Source organism: Heptranchias perlo, unplaced genomic scaffold, assembly GCF_035084215.1.
Source record: "Heptranchias perlo isolate sHepPer1 unplaced genomic scaffold, sHepPer1.hap1 HAP1_SCAFFOLD_200, whole genome shotgun sequence".
NCBI classification, from domain to species: domain Eukaryota; kingdom Metazoa; phylum Chordata; class Chondrichthyes; order Hexanchiformes; family Hexanchidae; genus Heptranchias; species Heptranchias perlo.
Genome location: NW_027139216.1, coordinates 125,513 through 144,841, shown reverse-complemented (window position 1 = coordinate 144,841; position 19,329 = coordinate 125,513). Strand labels below are relative to the sequence as shown.

General features: G+C 43.7%; 1 protein-coding gene across 3 annotated transcripts in view; it reads left to right on the top strand.

Moving 5' to 3' along the window:
- LOC137310040 (tight junction-associated protein 1-like) overlaps positions 1–19,329 on the top strand; it is a 206,770-nt gene that overhangs the window by 102,645 nt on the left and 84,796 nt on the right. For 2 of the 3 annotated variants that reach the window (XM_067978003.1, XM_067978005.1), the window contains exons 3-5: positions 908–960; positions 12,698–12,863; positions 17,986–18,014. In XM_067978003.1, coding sequence (XP_067834104.1) covers positions 12,735–12,863; positions 17,986–18,014 — 158 coding nt within the window. In that variant the 5' untranslated portion in view covers positions 908–960; positions 12,698–12,734. Of the gene's footprint in view, positions 1–907; positions 961–12,056; positions 12,157–12,697; positions 12,864–17,985; positions 18,015–19,329 lie in introns of all 3 variants that reach the window. The other variant, XM_067978004.1, reaches the window with a different exon arrangement.

Genomic DNA, 19,329 nt, shown 5'->3' with positions numbered 1-19,329 from the left:
CCTTAGTGTAAATGTGGACAGTGATGATTTTTTTTCTGGCTGCTGATTGGCTGAGACTGAAATGCTTGCTCTTGCCCTATTTAATGTAAGGGAGTGAATTTGCTGTACATTCCTTCCCCACCCTTTAGGATCCCTGGGAAGTGGTTTGTTAGTATTATCAATTCAGCGATGCATGTGGAAGCTGGCAGTTTTAAAGTGGATCTAACTGCTGTCGAAAGCACTAATGTATAAGGTGTTTTTGCACCAGCAGAAGCAGCAGCAGCCTATGTTGGTGAACTACTTCAAGTGATTCTTGAAATTTAACCTTCGAATAGTAAACCATGTGAGTCAGATTCAGTGCCCAGTAAAACAATATGTAAAATCAAATAATTTATTGTAGTCAAAACAGGAAGGATTTTCCTGTTTTTTAATCCCTAAATTTGCCTGAGGAGCAGTTGAAAGTTTGTCCATCTGCAAACTGTGCATGATGCTTCTTCAGCCCGATGTGAAAGAGGAGGATACAGTTACATTGCAGAACATAGAAAAGTACAATCCATTTCAATGATTCTGACAGCATCACTGCTGAGGACTACCATCTGGAATATTTAGAGCAGGTAAAGACTTGTTTGAAAATGTGACTTGTAAATCCAAAAGGGATGAACCTATTCCTTTTTTTGAAAAGTTTCTATGCCAGCAACATTGCCAAAGACTAAGAGAACAAGTTTTTTTTAAAAAAGTTAAACTTTTTTTCACTTTTGTTTTTGTCTTGTTAAATTGCTGAATAGGTGGGAGTTGTACACTAAAGAAAGGCCTTCAGTGACCTCAACTAAAGGAAGTTGGGGAACAGATGGCTGACTTGAAGGAGAAATGGGGCGAAAACATTCAATTTTCAAGAATAATTGAGCCGATTCCTTTCTTTTCCTCACAGATGCTGTGTATTGAGATCCTGTTTCTGAAGACATTGTTCCATTGCCTTGAAAGGTAAACATTATTCAAAATGAGTCCCTTTATTTTTGTTTAATATGTTTAATTAATTGGATGGCTGAACATGCAGTAATAGATCTCCTGATCATCTATTCAAAAAGTAGAACCAGCAAATGTGAATGGCTAGCTGCTATTTCACTGGAGCAGAGAAAGGATCAAAGGTGTTCACATTGAACACCCTGTCAATGATTAGTGCGGTCTGCCAGTAGATGTCTCGGGTACCATTAGTAAATACTGTATATTTACTACAAGGCATGTAGAAGTCGAATATTGTCTCAGCACTGACAATTTTACTTCCATTTCGGCTCCAGAATTGACTGTGAAGCAATAGTCTGCCCGCTGCCTTGACACCAGGCTTGTAATCCTCTACTCGGGATTCTGTCCATTTCTTCCATTTTCCCTGCTAAAGAGGATAACAGATATAATATCCAATTGTACATCAAGCATTCTATAAAGGATTTTGAGGTTAATGTGGCACAGGCACTAAGCAAGTTAAATGGATGAAAACAAATAAATTCCTTCATCTTGACAGCAAATATCGAATGTTGAGGAAAATTTAAATCATGACATGTTAAAACAGATATGAGAGTCAAATTTGCAGATGACAGTAAAATAAGAGAAGCACAGTACTTGGATCATTTACACAACGAACAGCTGGCACATTAAATTTAATACCAACAAATGTGAAGGATTTAACATTGGGCAAAAGAATGAGTGGGAAGATTAGCCAAGAGAGACGCTCAAAGGGATCTGGGAGTTCGAGTGAACTCAGCAATGTTGAGGCAGTTTTTAAAAAAACACAATGCTCAAATATAATCCCAACTCCCAACTTTTCATCTTGTATCAAAAGGAAGTCCCACCTTCCCCACTGTTAGCAAACACACATTGAAGAATGGAGTAGCCTCACTCCTCAGCCGACAAGCACAAGAAAAATTAATGTGCTGTCCTGAATCTTTTACCTGTTCCTGAATGCTACCTGTCAGGGCCCCGACTAACAGTTGACAGGCATATAGTTAGGTTCCATTGGACAGGCAAATGGCCATAACTATGCCTCAGATCTCTACAACTCCCCAAGCATCACTTTCTTATTCCCTACTTCAGTCTGTGTCTTTTGCTCACCCCCTACTTCTGTGTCTCCACTCATCTCCCTGTCTTTGCTCTTTCCATTCTCGAGTCCCTCTTTCTACTGGCAGATCATTAACAGTAGGCAAAAATTATACAAAAATTGGAAAAAAGGAGTGAACAAAAAACTGACCGTTATAGAAGCACTAAAACTCACTACCAGACCCCTAACACAAGGATTGGTAGCTGGAATAAAAATGGAGAGAATTGTATGGATAAGTTTAATCATGTTGATGGAAGTTATTTAATCTGTTGTGTTCCACCTAAACTTTGTCTACACGGCTATATGTTCAACAGGATCAGAAATAAAATTGATGCTGGAACAATTTGAAACAACAAATTCAGTTATTGTGATTGTGCTAATGTCCTTACTCGGTCTGGCCCATATGTGTTTCCAGTCCCACACCAAACATGGCTGACTCTTAACTGCCCTCTGAAGTGACCTAGCAAGCCACTATGTTGTATCAAACTACTACAAATAACTAGAATGAATTCAGATGATCCTCTCAGCTGCAACCTAGGCATTGAATCAGGACATGACAAAGACACACTCAGCCAAGTCAACCCTGAAAAGTCCTCCTTACTAACATCTGGGAACTGGTGCCAATATTGGGAGAGCTGTCCCACAGACTAGTCCAGCAACAACCTGACATAGTCATACTCACAGAATCATAGGTATAAGCCAATGTCCCAGACTCCTTCTTAACCATCCCTGGGTGTGTCCTGTCCCACTGGCACTTCAGACCTACGACAGGTGGGGCCACAGTGACATACAGTCCTCAACATTGATTCTGGACTCCATGAAGCCTCAAGGCTTCAGGTGAAACATGGGCAAGTCAACCCTGCAAAGTCCTGAAGAGCATAGCTGCCAGACTGGACTTGCGACAGGTGGTGAGAGAACCAATACAGGGGAATAACGTACCTGACCTCTTTCTCACCAATCTGCCTGTCACAGATGTGTCCCTCCATGACCATATTGGTAGGAATGACCACTGCACAGTCTTCATGGAGACCAAGTCCTGTCTTCACACTGAGGACACACTATTGTCGTAGGGCACTAACATCGTGCTAAGTGGGATAGATTAAGAACAGACCTAGCAATTCAAACCTAGGCATCCATAAGGCGCTGTGGGCTATCAGCGTCGGCAGAATTGTATACCACCACAGTCTGTAACCTCATGGCTCAATGAGGAGTGTAGAAAAGTGTGCTGGGAGAAGGCACCAGGCATACCAGAAGATGAAATGCTGCACTGTCAGAGGTGCTATCCTGTTAGATGTTCAACAAAGGCCCTGTTTGTCTGTTCTCCATCGGGTAATGGTGGACATCAAAGATCCTATGGGACTGTTTGAACAGGAGCAGAGAATCCTCCCAGTATTCTGGCCAAAACCACCAAAAACAGATTAACTGGTCATTCATCCCATTGCTGTGCAAAAAATGACTGCTGTATTTGCCTACATAGAAATAGCAACAGGATTTCAAAGTAATTCATCGTATGTGGCGCTCTTTGGGTGATTCTGGCGACACGATGAGTTTCAAGCTTTCCTTCCTGCCTGCCTTTTCTTTTAATCTGCCTGCCTTCCTTACCACACAGTGCAACTAACCACTGTGCATCAGGCAGCACTCGCACAAGTCTTTTCAATGGAATCAGCCCACAGGGCCATCAGCCTGCTTGTTTTTGCTCACAAGTAGAATTTTCAAAATTGTCAAAAGTAAATGTTGATGTCCATATCTATAAGTTGGAGTTAAGAACAGAAGGAGGCAAGAAACCTTGTGTGAAGGATAAAGGAAGACCTTTACTAAAGTTAGGTAGTTCCCTGCATACTTTAGGATTAAGCTACAGTGCTGAGTTTCAAACTTTATTGGTGATCCACCTTTTGTTTGGCATTCAAATCAGACAGCCCTGAGACCACATCTAAAGTTGTGTATCCAAGGAGCTTAAAGTGCTGAAGTTCTAATAGCCACTGCAACGGAAGATGTTTGTATGACCGTGGGACTCTGGATGGATATGACAAAGGACATTTGCCAGCCTCAGCAGTTTGTTTTCTCTCTCAGCAAAACAATGAAAAGTAATGTCTGACCATCATTTTCCAATCCTCACTGGATGCAGGCGTGGTGCCGGAGGATTGGAGGACTGCTAATGTTGTACCGTTGTTTCAAAAGGGAGAAAGAGAGAGACCGAGTAATTACAGGCCAGTCAAACCTTAGTGGTGGGCAAATTATTGGAATCGATTCTGAGGGATAGCATAAATCGTCATTTAGAAAGGCACGGGTTAATCAAGGACAGTCAGCGTGGATTTGTTAAGGGAAGGTCGTGTCTGACTAGCCTGATTGAATTTTTTGAGGAGGTAACAAGGAGGGTCGATGAGGGTAGCGCGTTTGATGTAGTCTACATGGATTTTAGCAAGGCTTTTGATAAGGTCCCTCATGGCAGACTGGTCAAAAAAGTAAAGCCCATGGGATTCAAGGGAAAGTAGCAAGTTGGATCCAAAATTGGCTCGGTGGCAGGATACAAAGGGTAATGGTTGACGGGGTGTTTTTGCGACTGGAAGGCTGTTTCCATTGGGGTCCCGCAAGGCTCAGTACTATGTCCCTTGCTTTTTGTGGTATATATTAATGATTTGGACTTGAAAATGGGGGGCTTGATCAAGAAGTTTGCAGATGATACAAAAATTGGCCGTGTGGTTGATAGTGAGGAGGAAAGCTGTAGACTAGGAAGATATCAATGGACTGGTCAGGTGGGCAGAAAAGTGACAAATGGAATTCAATCCAGAGAAGTGTGAGGTAATGCCTTTAGGGAGGGCAAACAAGGCAAGGGAGTACACAATAAATGGGAGGATACTGAGAGGTGTAGAGGAAGTGAGGGACCTTGGAGAGCATGTCCACAGATCCCTGAAGGTAGCAGGTAGATAAGGTGGTTATGAAGGCATGCGGGATACTTTCCTTTATTAACCGAGGCATAGAACATAAGAGCAGGGAGGTTATGCTAGAACTGTATAAAACATTGGTTGGGCCACAGCTAGAGTACTGCGTACAGTTCTGGTCACCACATTACAGGAAAGATGTGATTGCACTAGAGAGGGTGCAGAGGACATTTATGAGGATGTTGCCAGGACTGGAGAATTTTAGCTATGAGAAAAGATTGGAAATGCTGGGGTTGTTTTCACTGGAACAGAGGAGGCTGAAAGGAGATTTAATTGAGGTATATAAAATTATGACAGGACTAGATAGAGTGGATAGGGAGGACCTATTTCCCTTAGCAGAGGGGTCAGTGTCCAGGGGGCTTGGATTTGAAGTAATTGGTAGAAGGATTAGAGGGGAGCTGAGGAGAAATGTTTTCACCCAGAGGATGGTGGGGGTCTGGAACTCACTGCCTGAAAAGGTGGTAGAGGCAGAAATCCTCATTGCATTTAAAAGATACTTGGATGGGCACTTGAAGTGCCATAACCTACAGGGCTAGGGACCAAGTGCTGGAAATTGGGATTAAGCTGGATAGCTCTTTTCTTGGCTGTCATGGACACGATGGGCTGAATGGCCTCCTTCTGTGCTGTAACTTTCTATGATTCGATAGATTGCAAAATGTTTCTTTATTGAGCTGATCAGAAGAATTGCTGTTTATTCTGCTTTGTATGTACACCTGGGTCAAATATTTGTGAATCATTTCTTTTGACACTATAAAGCAGCTATATGATGTAACCTACATGCTTTTATGAAGCATTATTGTCTGGTGATCTGTCAAGCCTGACGATAGACTGATATGGAAGAGAATTCTGGAGGGGGAGGGTGAACAGCCGGTAGTTGTGGTCCATATCGATACCAACGACATAGGTTTAAAAAAAAGGGATGAGGTGCTGCAAGGTGAATTTAAGGAGTTAGGAGATAAATTAAAAAGCAGGACCTCAAAGGTAGTGATCTCAGGATTACTACCAGTGACACGTGCTAGTGAGTATAGGAACAGAAGAATAGACCAGATGAATGTGTGGCTTCAGGGATGGTGTAGGAGGGAGGGATTTAGATTCCTGGGACATTGGGACTGGTTCTGGGGAAGGTGGGACCTGTCCAAGGGAAGAAGCAATAGTGGAAGGCAAAGAAAACAAGGGTGAAAAACAAATAGGGCCATAGTGCAAAATAAAACTAAGATGACGAGCAATCTTAAAAAGACAAGTCTAAAGGCATTGCGTCTAAATGCGCGGAGCATTCACAATAAGGTAAATGAATTAACAGCGCAGATAGATATTAACGGTTATGATATCGTTGCGATTACGGAGACATGGCTGCAGGGTGACCAAGGATGGGAACTGAACATCCAGGGGTATTCAATATTTAGGAAGGACAGGCAAAAAGGGAAAGGAGGTGAGGTGGCGTTGAGTAAAGGAGGAAATCAATGCAGTAGTGAGGAAGGATATTGGCTCGGAAAATCATGATGTAGAATCTGTATGGGTGGAGCTGGGAAACACCAAGGGGCAGAAAACATTGGTGGGGGTTGTCTATAGGCCCCCAAACAGTAGTGGAGATGTAGGGGAGGGCATTAATCATGGGTGACTTTAATCTACATATAGATTGGTCAAACCAAATTAGCAATAATACTGTGGGGGAGGAATTCCTGGAGTGTGTACGTGATGGTTTTCTAGACCAATACGTTGAGGAACCAACTAGAGAACAGGCGATCCTAGACTGGGTATTGTGCAATGAGAAAGGATTAATTAACAATCTTGTTGTGCGGGGTCCCTCAGGGAAGAGCGACCATAACATGATTGAATTCCTCATTATGATGGAGAGTGAGGGAGTTGAATCCGAAACTAGGGTCCTGAATCTAAATAAAGGAAATTACGAAAGTATGAGGTGCGAGTTGGCTATGATAGATTGGGGAACTTTACTAAAAGGGATGACGGTGGATAGGCAATGGCTAATATTTAAAGAACGTGTGCAGGAATTACAACAATTATTCATTCCTGTCTGGCGCAAAAATAAAACAGGAAAGGTGGCTCAACTGTGGCTTACAAAAGAAATTAGGGATAGTATTAGATCCAAAGAGGAGGCATATAAAATTGCCAGAAAAAGCGGCAAGCATGAGGATTGGGAGCAGTTCAGAATTCAGCAAAGGAGGACAAAGAGATTGATTAAGAGGGGAAAAATAGAGTATGAGAGTAAACTAGCAGGGAACATAAAAACTGACTGTAAAAGCTTCTATAAATATGTCAAGAGAAAAAGATTAGTGAAGACAAATGTAGGTCCCTTGCAGTCAGAAAAGGGGGAAATTATAATGGGGAACAAAGAAATGGCAGAACAATTAAACACATACTTTGGTTCTGTCTTCACAAAGGAGGACACAAATAAATGTTAGGGAACCAAGGGTCGAGTGAGAGGGAGGAACTGAAGGAAACCAGTATTCATAAAAAAAAAAGTGCTAGGGAAATTAATGGGGCTAAAGGCTGACAAATCCCCAGGGCCTGATAATCTACATCCCAGAGTACTAAAAGAAGTGGCCCTGGAAATAGTGGATGCATTGGTGATCATCTTCCAAAATTCTATAGACTCTGGAACAGTTCGTACAGATTGGAGGGTGGCAAATGTAACCCCACTATTTAAAAAAGGAGGGAGAGAAAAAACAGGGAATTACAGACCAGTTAGTCTAACATCAGTAGTGGGGAAAATGCTAGAGTATTATAAAAGATGTGATAACAGAACATTTGGGAGGCATTAACGGGATTGGACAGAGTCAGCATGGGTTTATGAAAGGGAAATCATGCTCAACAAATTTACTGGAGTTTATTGAGGATGTAACTAGTAGAATAGATAGGGGAGAAACAGTGGTTGTAGTGTATTTGGATTTTCAGAAAGCTCATGATAAGGTCCCACAAAAGAGGTTAGTGTGCAAAATTAAAGCACATGCGATTGGGGGGAATATACTGGCATGGATTGAGAATTGGTTGACAGACAAGAAACAGAGTAGGAATAAACGGGTCTTTTTCCAGGTGGCAGGCAGTGACTAGTGGGGTACCGCAGGGATCAGTGCTTGGGCCCCAGCTATTCACAATATCTATCAATGATTTGGATGAGGAAACTAAATGTAACATTTCGAAGTTTGCAGACGACACAAAGCTGGGGTGGAATGTGAGCTGTGAGGAGGATGCAAAGAGGCTCCAATGTGATTTAGACAAGTTGGGTGAGTGGGCAAGAACATGGCAGATGCAGTATATCGTGGATAAATGTGAGGTTATCCACTTTGGTTGTAAAAACAGAAAGGCAGATTATCTGAATGGTAATAGATTGGGAAAAGGGGAGGTGCAACGAGACCTGGGTGTCCTTGTACACCAGTCGCTGAAAGTGAGCATTCAGGTGCAGCAAGCAATTAGAAAGACGAATGGTATGTTGGCCTTCATTGCAAGAGGATTTGAGTACAGGGACAGGGATGTCTTACTGCAGTTATACAGGACCTTGGTGAGACCACATCTGGAGTATTGTGTGCAGTTTTGGTCTCCTTATCTGAGGAAGGATGTCCTTGCCATGGAGGGAGTGCAACAAAGGTTTACCAGACTGATTCCTGGGATGTCAGGACTGACGTATGAGGAGAGATTGGGTCGACTAGGCCTATATTCACTAGAGTTTAGAAGAATGAGAGGTGATCTCATCGAAACATATAAAATTCTAACGGGACTAGACAAACTAGATACAAGGAGGATGTTCCCGATGGCTGGGGAGTCCAGAACCAGGGGTCACAGTCTCAGGATACGGAGTATGCCATTTAGAACCGAGATGAGGAGAAATTTCTTCACTCAGAAGGTGGTGAACCTGTGGAATTCTCTACCACAGAAGGCAGTGGAGGCCAAGTCATTAGATGTATTCAAGAAGGAGATAGATATATTTCTTAATGCTAAAGGGATCAAGGGATATGGGGAAAAAGCGGGAACAGGGTATTGAGTTAGACGATCAGCCATGATCATTTTGAATGGCGGAGCAGGGCCGAATGGCCTACTCCTATTTTCTATGTTTCTATGTAAGAGGAAAGCAAGAGATTTGAGTTCTTTTTATTTCTGTTGTAATGTTAATTTAATGTGTCTTTAATTTAGTGCAAACATTTGCTCACTGAAGCAGATAAGCAGTTTATGGTGTCCCAAATAAAAGTATCCCTGTCTTCTGCCACATTCCTTGGCTACGGGAGCCGTCTCCTCTTTCCCAGATTTTCCTTGCTTCCCTCCCTCTGCTGTTCTGCTGTAACTAACTTTTGTTTCTTGTCACTTTTGCCTTGCACCATCATCCCTTTTGTCATTTAATCATTCCTGCCTTCAGCCCGATCACAGACCTCCCTTCCCATTTGTTCTTTTCCTGTTGCACCCCGTCCCCTGTTCCCTGACACTGTGTTTGGTTAAAAACTATTAATCTCATAAATCTTCCAGTTCTGATGAAATTATACCCTCTATAAGTCATCAGTCTATATTAAAAGGGTTATGGACCTGAAACATTAACTGTTTCTCTCGCCACAGATGCTGCCTGACCGGCTGAGTATTTCCAGCATTTTCTGTTTTAATTTCCGATGTCCAGCATCCGCAGTATTTTGCAATTGTCTTAGGGTATTGTGTATTCCAGTGCTCAGCCTCAGTACCTACATCGAGCAATACAGGGTGTGTCGGCATGGGCTAGTCTGCTGGAATGTAGTGTGGTGTGATGCTGTCTCTTGCAGGTGGGCTTTCAACCTTTTGCCTAAATGTGGTTTGGGTAATTTCACACTCATAATCCAGTGGTTTGACATTTCAGGCTGATGTGGCTTCTTGATACAAACCATGTGGTATAACTAGGCTTTAAAATGTGCTAACAGCACGCCCAGGCTGAAAACAATATTTTAATATAGACTGATGACTTATAGAGGGTATAATTTCAAAGTTTTCAGATGACATGAAACTCAGAAATGTAGTAAACAATGTGGAGGATAGGAATAGATTTCAGGAGGACATAGACAGACTGGTGAAATGGGCAGACACACGGCAGATGAAATTTAACACAGAGAAGTGTGAAGTGATACATTTTGATAGGAAGAATGAGGAGAGGCAATATAAACAAAATGGTACAGTTTTAAAGGGGGTGCAGGAACAGAGACCTGAGGGTGCGCATACACAAATCTTTGAAGGTGGCAGGACAAGATGAGAAGGTTGTTTTTTTAAAAAAAAAGCATATGGGATCCTGGGCTTTATAAATAGAGGGATAGAGTGCAAAAGCAGGAACGTTATGATAAACCTTCATAAAACACTAGTTAGGCCTCAGCTGGAATAATGTGTTCAATTCTAGGCACCACACTTTAGGAAGGATGTCAAGGCCTTCGAGAGGGTGCGGAAGAGATTTACTAGAATGGTACCAGGGATGAGGGACTTCAGTTATGAGGAGAGACTGGAGAAGCTGGGGTTGTTCTCAGAGCAGAGAAGATTATGGGGAGATTTGATGGAGGTGTTCAAAATCGTGAACAACTTTGATAGAGTAAATAAGGAGAAACTGTTTCCAATGACAGAAGGGTCAGTACGCAGAGGACACAGATTTAAGGTGATCGACAAAAGAGCCAGAGGTGACATGAGGAAACATTTTTTACTCAGCGAGATTTGATCTGGAATGCGCTGCCTGAAAGGGTGGTGGAAGCAGATTCAATAGTAACTTTCAAAAGGGAATTGGATAAATACTTGAAGGGAAAAATTTACAGGGCTACGGAGAAAGAGCAGGGGAGTGGGACTGATTAGATAGCTTTCAAAGAGGCACAGGCACGATGGGCTGAATAGCCTCCTGTGCTGTATCATACTACGATAGTATGATGAAGACCAGAGGGAGCTCCTCTTAGCAGCCAGTGGTAGTGGGGGGGTTGGGCGGTGATATGGAAGTTATTAACGTCAATGTCTGACTTTAGAAAACAAATTAACATTGGTAATTGAAACAATAGATTCTTTTTCCCTGCTTGAATGTTCATTTGTCCATTATTGGGCGTACATTTTAATTGACAGTACTTCAGATCTCACCCTCTAATACTTTTCTTTAATGTTTAATACCATTTTTAAAAGCAGGATGCTGTAACTGTGATATACTCCTATGAAATTTCCCTAATTATCCAGGTCCCCAGGGTAGGTTCTGTCATCATGTGATTTGACAATTGTTCTCCCCTCAGTAACATTTTGAAGTCAGGCGGCCACTCCAAAACCTAATACCTTCAATCCCATTCTCTCAAATATCTATTTAATCCTCTCAACTGTTTCCACAATAGCTACCTCCCTGAGCAGCCATTGCATGTGTCTACATTCCTCTGCAGAAAATAGTTAAATCTAAATGTCTGGGCATCTTCCATCTAACCAGGTCTCCTGGTTCGAGAGCTTGTGGCAATATTGAACATTTCAGGAATCTCTTAAGGATCTTAAATATTTGAACCTTCTCTTCAGAGTAAACCATCCCCTGTAGCTCAGTACCTTGAGTTACGTATCAGTATTCTGCACTGCCTCCAATGCCTGAGTATCTTTACTGTAGTATAGTGACCAGAACTACTAAGTACAGTAGCATAGTTATGTTAATGGGCTAGTAGCCCAGAGGCCTGGATTGAGAATCTATAGAAAATTAGTTCAAGTCCTACCACAGCAGCTTGAGAATTTGAATTCAGTTCATTAAAAAAAACTGGAAATAAAAAGCTGGTAACAGTAAAAGTGACCATGAAGCTGTCAGATAGTCGTAAAAACCCAACTTGTCCAATAATGTCCTTTAGGGAAGGAAACTTGCCATCCTTACCTGGTCTGGCCTATACATGACTCCAATCTCCCACCAACATGGTTGACTCCTAATTGCTCTCTGAAGTGGCCTAGTAAGATTAGGGATGGGCAATAAATGCCGGCCTTGCCAGCAACGCCCACATCCCAAAAACAAATTTAAAAAATATTGTATAATGTAATCCAGGTGTGGTTGTGTGCCTTGAGCTGACTCATTAACTGACTTTGGGTGATCTTTGATTCAGGACCAAATTCCACTGCGATTCCACGTCGCTGCTGCTGAGATAGGAAATGAGATTAATATACAGCTTGATGTACCTTCGACCATTTGGACAAAATCATCAGGTTATGTATCTTTAAGCAGAATTTACTGCAGCTCAAATGATAGAGGGAACCTAATACACTGGAGGCAGAGTTTGGAAAAAGAACTAACATTACAGCTCTTGGCCTTGGTGGATATGAGAGACAAAATGCTTAATACACAGGAAAAAGAGCGACTGTTTAATTTTATGGGTTAAATCGCATTTACAGACTGTCCTGATATTGGCACCACAGACAGTTTGATCAATGAAGTGTTGCTGCCAATCAATGCTCTCTTGATGTCAACTGTTCAGTTTTTAGCTGAGAGGGGCATTTGTGCTCCCTCTATCTGTGCGGGCAGTACACATGAATTGACGTCCTTTTGACAGTTATTTGTATTAACAGGTCTTCTCACTGCCCTTCCTGCAGCAATGCACGTATAACGATTATTTCCATCATTTTGTCAGTTGAGCAGGACAACTCATTGCAGCACTGGGCAGGGGAAAAATCTACTTAAAGCACTGTCATTTTCTAACTACTTTCACTCAGCTAAATGTTTGTAACCCCTCTGCTTTTGGTTTATTAGGTCGTGCGGTGGGGAGTGAAGCTTCGGGCACCCGAACATGAGTAACACACCGACATCAAGAAAGCCATACAGAAAGGCACCACCTCAGCACCGGGAGAATCGGCACGAGCCACCAGTTTTTAGGGATGAGCTAGATGGGACAACCTTAGCATCCGAGCCAAGTCAGGTAACTGAGAACAGACATGTGCCTGTACATCAGCACAGACGATTCAGTTACACGGACACCATTGGTGAGTCAGGTTTAGGAGTGCAGCAGAGTGTGGGAAATTCAGAAGCATCAAAAGCCCACTTTTCTCCTCTCTGCTCTCAGGATTCCAGCAGTGAAAGAGAGGAGTCCCCTTTTCCTAATAGGCTGGGTATTAGGAACCTGTCTCCTCTGGGCTTTTGCAGTAAAAAACTGGGCAAACAGTCAGGTGATGATGATCTGAAGTCAACAGTGCAAAGCTTAACGAGGTTTCTGAGTAAAAGTGAAGAGACTCTCATGGCTTCCACGAATGAGGATGAAAACTTCAGACACTCGCTGAAAACCAGGAGTCTGGGGTGTAGTTTAGCCTTTAAAGAGCCCGCTGAAATTTTGGCTCCAAGGGAGCTGGATAGTTCCCAGATTCAGCTGCCTCGCAAAGGAATTCTCAAACAGTCAAACATGCTGGGTGTTACGGTTGAAAGTCTACGTAAGGCCAGGTCTGCAGAAACGTTAGCCGGAAATAGGACAGACCAGTCAATTTATCCTTCTCAGCAATTGCCAAAAGGGCAGAAGGGCAGAAGAGCCTCTGTGCAAGGCAAACCATCGTTGCAATTCAGTTTAGCACAGGGTAGGCACCAGGGGCCAAGCACAGAGATCATAGAAGAAAAACTAAAGTTTTCCAAATTCCTGGATGAGATCACCTATAGAGTGCTGAGTCCACACAATCTTCAGTCATTAGGAGCTACTCGGGTAAAAGGACAAACGATGAGCCGCTGTTCTCCGGGGTTGAGCCGAGATTTGGGTCCAGAGTCAAGGCATGGCAAGAGGGAAATGCAAGAAACGAGAAGAGATGGGATGGTGAAGGGTTCCGGTGGAAGCAGAGATGTGTCTGAGGGACAAAGGAACAGCGTGGAAATTGGAGTTCAATCCAGGAAAGGGTGGCAGAATATGGGGAGAGCAACAAGTCCTAGAACAATTGGGAAACAGTTTATAGCGAGGAAAGATCGCACCGAGATGCACCACAGCACAGAGAGAGACGTTACTGATGTTCGGAGAGGCAGCATAGACCGATGTCCCGAGTGTACAACAGAGGCACTCGAAACAGGTAGAGAGGGAGAGCCAAAAAGGACCAGGTTGGGTAGAGAAAATCAAGAGGATGGATTTGAAACCTGTGCAGACTGCATGCAGCCCCATTATCTAGGAGCTGAAGTGGGACAGAAGGACATTGCTGAGAAGTGTCGAGCTGATTTAAACCCATCTCTGCATTCAGATCAGGATAGGCATTTGGCTGCTCTGCAAATGGCATCCATCATTGTGCGAAATAAGGTAAGGGGCTCAGAAATGCACGAATCAGAATGTTCTGATTTTTGGTGGGTTAAGGCTTCTCATTTGAAGTGGTGAACTGATGAACATTTTTCTGAGAGAACCTTTGAACAATACTAATGTGTTGTGATGAGATGTTACCTGTGCACTTAGCAAGATGCACTAGAGATATCTACTGATAGTTAACAGATGCTGCATGGAAGTATTGCATCTTTATCAATCCTTTCGGGTTTTATGACACACTCCATGTTACTGCACATTTTGTTAGAAACTATCCGACATCCTGTTAAATACAAATTGAGTGTTGCTAATCTCAATTAATTGATTCAAGGTTAAATCTTTTCAATTCCCCAATGACTGTTAATTACACATTCCGGTCTGGTCCTGATATATATAGAGATCAGGGAGATCCCAGATTTGATCCGTGGTTTGAGCTAGTTAAGGGGAGTGGGGAGATCCCAGATCTAATCCCTGGTTTATGCTGAGCTAATTCCATGGAGGGCGAGATCCCAGATTTAATCCCTGGTTTGAGTTGAGCTAATTCCATGGAGGGGGAGATCCCAGATTTAATCCGTGGTTTGAGCTGAGCTAATTCCATGGAGGGGGAGATCCAAGATTTAATCCGTGGTTTGTGTTGAGCTCGTTCCATGGAGGTGGAGATCCCAGATTTAATCCCTGGTTTGAGCTGAGCTAATTCCATGGAGAGGGAGATCCCAGATTTAATCCCTGGTTTGTGCTGAGCTAGTTAAGGGGAGTGGGGAGATCCCAGATTTAATCTCTGGTTTGTGCTGAGATAATTCCAGGGAGGGGGAGATCCCAGATTTAATCCCTGGTTTGTGCTGAGCTAATTCCATGTAGGGGGAGATCCCAGATTTAATCCCTCGTTTGTGCTGAGCTAATTCCATGGAGGGGGCGATCCCACATTTAATCCGTGGCTAGTGTTGAGCTCGTTCCATGGAGGGGGCGATCCCACATTTAATCCCTGGTTTGAGCTGAGCTCGTTCCATGGAGGGGGAGATCCCAGATTTAATCCCTGGTTTGAGCTGAGCTCGTTCCATGGAGGGGGAGATCCCAGATTTAATCTCTGGTTTGTGCTGAGCTAATTCCATGGAGGGAGGATATCCCAGGTTTGAGCTGAGCTAATTCCATGGAGGGGGCGATCCCAGATTTAATCCCTGGTTTGTGCTGAGCTAGTTAAGGGGAGTGGGGAGATCCCAGATTTAATCCCTGGTTTGTGCTGAGCTAATTCCATGGAGGGAGGAGATCCCAGATTTAATCCCTGGTTTGAGCTGAGCTCGTTCCATGGAGGGGGAGATCCCAGATTTAATCCCTGGTTTGAGCTGAGCTCGTTCCATGGAGGGGGCGATCCCAGATTTAATCCCTGGTTTGTGCTGAGCTAATTCCATGGAGGGAGGAGATCCCAGATTTAATCCCTGGTTTGAGCTGAGCTCGTTCCATGGAGGGAGGAGATCCCAGATTTAATCCCTGGTTTGAGCTGAGCTCGTTCCATGGAGGGGGAGATCCCAGATTTAATCCCTGGTTTGAGCTGAGCTCGTTCCATGGAGGGGGGATATCCCAGATTTAATCCCTGGTTTGTGCTGAGCTAATTCCATGGAGGGGGAGATCCTAGATTTTATCCCTGCATTGTGTTGAGCGCGTTCCATGGAGTGGGAGATCCCAGATTTAATCCCTGGTTTGTGTTGAGCTCGTTCCATGGAGTGGGAGATCCCAGATTTAATCCCTGGTTTGTGTTGAGCTCGTTCCATGGAGGGGGAGATCCCAGATTTAATTCCTGGTTTGAGCTGAGCTAATTCCATGGAGGGGAAGATCCCAGATTTAATCTCTGGTTTGTGCTGAGCTAATTCCATGGAGGGGGAGATCGCAGATTTAATCCCTGGTTTGTGCTGAGTTTGTTCCATGGAGGGGGATGTCCCAGATTTTATCCCTGGTTTGTGCTGAGCTTGTTCCATGGAGGGGGAGATCCCAGATTTAATCTCTGGTTTGTGCTGAGCTAATTCCATGGAGGGGGAGATCGCAGATTTAATCTCTGGTTTGTGCTGAGTTTGTTCCATGGAGGGGGATGTCCCAGATTTAATCTCTGGTTTGTGCTGAGCTCGTTCCATGGAGGGGGGAGATCCCAGATTTAATCCCTGGTTTGTGCTGAGCTCGTTCCATGGAATTCGTTTGGGTGGGGTGGGGGTGGTGATCACTATATAATTGGCCTCAGTGCCTCTGAATTGGGAAGAGAAAAATTAGCTCGGGTTGCCGCTCTTCATTGCTGTCCACTGACCCCTGCTGGAAGGTATGATTGGATCTCGGTTGGCTGTGGTGTTCTTAACTAAATGGTCCAACAACATTTAAGTTTGCCTCTTTTTATACTTGAGGAATGGTTATTTGGGTGAGGTCCTGAGGAATTGTACTGCTCCATGGGGACTGTACCCCAGCATGAGTTAGTGCCTTCAATAGATGAGCTGAGAAAATTGCAGAAATATTTCTTATTCCAGCCATGAGATGCAAAAGAATATTGATATGTGCTGGAAGCTGCTTAAATGTATAATCTGAGCAAAATATTTGCTCGGGCTGTCTTTAGGACATATTGTGGTAGGTTTAGCAGGAATGGGCCTGGTTCTTCTATTCATATTAAGTATAACTGACTGTAATTAATGTGTGGCTCTTAATATTTTTTAATTGGATTGTGACCACTAAGGAAATATTTTGGACTTGGCTGTATAAAATATTGACGTGGGAAAGTGAGAGTGTTTTGATGCATACATAAGGGGGGAAGGAATAGAGAGGTACAGGGGCAGGGTGGGAAGAGGCTGGAGTGAGAGGAAGCTTATGTGGAGTATAAACACTGCATAGACTAGTTGGGCAGAATGGCCTGTTTCTACGCTGTAGATTCTATGTAATGTAACAAATCATGTTACAGAAAAGGACACTAAATTTTTGACTTGGGGATGACTGTGGATCTGTGTAATCTGTTTACTAGGATGGAGGTAAATAACCATTTCAAATCCTGTCTGCAGTAACAGCCAGTCTGCTTGCAAATATTGTACCAACCATAACCAAATGGAGTGGAGCAGATTAGGGCAGTTTTCTGCCTTGCAAGTTGTGCACTGACTCGACTGCATAATTGGTGAGGATGTTAGGTTTAGTGAACTCAAATGATTTGGATTTTTGTAATTGCTAATTTAACTTATTTTTGGTGGTCTCTTACCCCCGCCCCCAAATATACACGTGCAATAAAAACTTGTCACAGTCTCTGCCTGTTTATCTGGTCCAGTCAGAGCCCTCACCGTTACCCAGCTATTAAACTTAGGGCCCAAAAAAGACTTCAACACCATTCATCAGTTGTTTTGATTAATGGGCATGACTATAAACTTGATAACATTGCCAATGCAGCACCCTGCATGATGCCAGCATGGCAGCAGTCTGCCAGGGAGTGCAGGCACTGAGCAGATGCTTGTTTGCCTTCCCACTCTTCTCAGTTGCCAGTCTGAGCCACGGTGAGCGAAGAGGAGAGAAAATCAGACCGAGTAACCTGGCAGCTCGTCTCCTGGCAGCAGACTACAAAGGGCAATAGAGGAGCTCTGGGAATAGGCAGCCCACTTCAGTACCGGAGTCCCCCTTGTCGTGGAGTAATTACAGCAATAGTCATCATGTATCATTTACTTGAGAATCCAAGGAAAACTGTTGTGGAATTCCATCAAGCAGTTGGGTCATTTTGTTAATTGAAGGTGGGTGTAATTGTTACTAACTGCAGCACCTCCTTTCTCCACAGGAACCACTGTCCGATGGAGACAGGATCAAGTAAGTTATTTTCTGTTACTATATTAGGTGTTATGATTTCTGTGGAATGATGAAGGGTTAAAAGCTGTTTGTATGAGTGTTTAAGAACTCTTAAATGAAAGCTTCCATTCATTCATATGGCATGGAATTCCTGTTACAAGCAATGCTTTATTTATTTGATTCTGAACTAGTTTTCTTTCTTTCAGCCCAGTAATCTAATACCCCTGTTTTAATCTCTTCTACTTGAAGCAGTTCTGCAGTGCACTGGCACTCCCATTTCTCTGAACTCTGCCCATTTATGATATGTGGAAGATTTTAGAGCAGGCGCAGCATTTTTAAAAAATTTTTAAAAAATTAATTCTTGGCATGAGCATCGTGGGCAAGGTTGGCATTTTTTTAAATTCATGGAATCTGGGCGTCGCTGGCAAGGCCGGCATTTATTGCCCATCCCTAATTGCCCTTGAGAAGGTGGTGGTGAGCCGCCTTCTTGAACTGCTGCAGTCTGTGTGGTGAAGGTTCTCCCACAGTGCTGTTAGGAAGGGAGTTCCAGGATTTTGACCCAGCGACGATGGAGGAACGGCGATATATTTCCAAGTCAGGATGGTGTGTGACTTGGAGGGGAACGTGCAGGTGGTGTTGTTCCCAGTTGCCTGCTGCCCTTGTCCTTCTAGGTGGTAGAGGTCGTGGGTTTGGGAGGTGCTGTCGAAGAAGCCTTGGCGAGTTGCTGCAGTGCATCCTGTAGACGGTACACACTGCAGCCACTGTGCGCCGGTGGTGAAGGGAGTGAATGTTTAGGGTGGTGGATGGGGTGCCAATCAAGCGGGCTGTTTTGTCCTGGATGGTGTCGAGCTTCTTGAGTGTTGTTGGAGCTGCACCCATCCAGGCAAGTGGAGAGTATTCCATCACACTCCTGACTTGTGCCTTCTAGATGATGGAAAGGCTTTGGGGAGTCAGGAGGTGAGTCACTTGATGCAGAATACCCAGCCTCTGACCTGCTCTTGTAGCCACAGTATTTATATGGCTGGTCCAGTTAAGTTTCTGGTCAATGGTGACCCCCCCAGGATGTTGATGGTGGGGGATTCGGCGATGGTAATGCTGTTGAATGTCAAGGGGTGATGGTTAGACTCTCTCTTGTTGGAGATGGTCATTGCCTGGCATTTGTGTGTGGTACAAATGTTATGTTGCCATTTATCAGCCCAAGCCTGATTGTTGTCCAGGTCTTGCTGCATGCAAGCACAGACTGCTTCATTACCTGAGGGGTTGCGAATGGATCTGAACACTGTGCAACCATCAGCAAACATCCCCACTTCTGACCTTTATTGCCCATCCTTCGTTG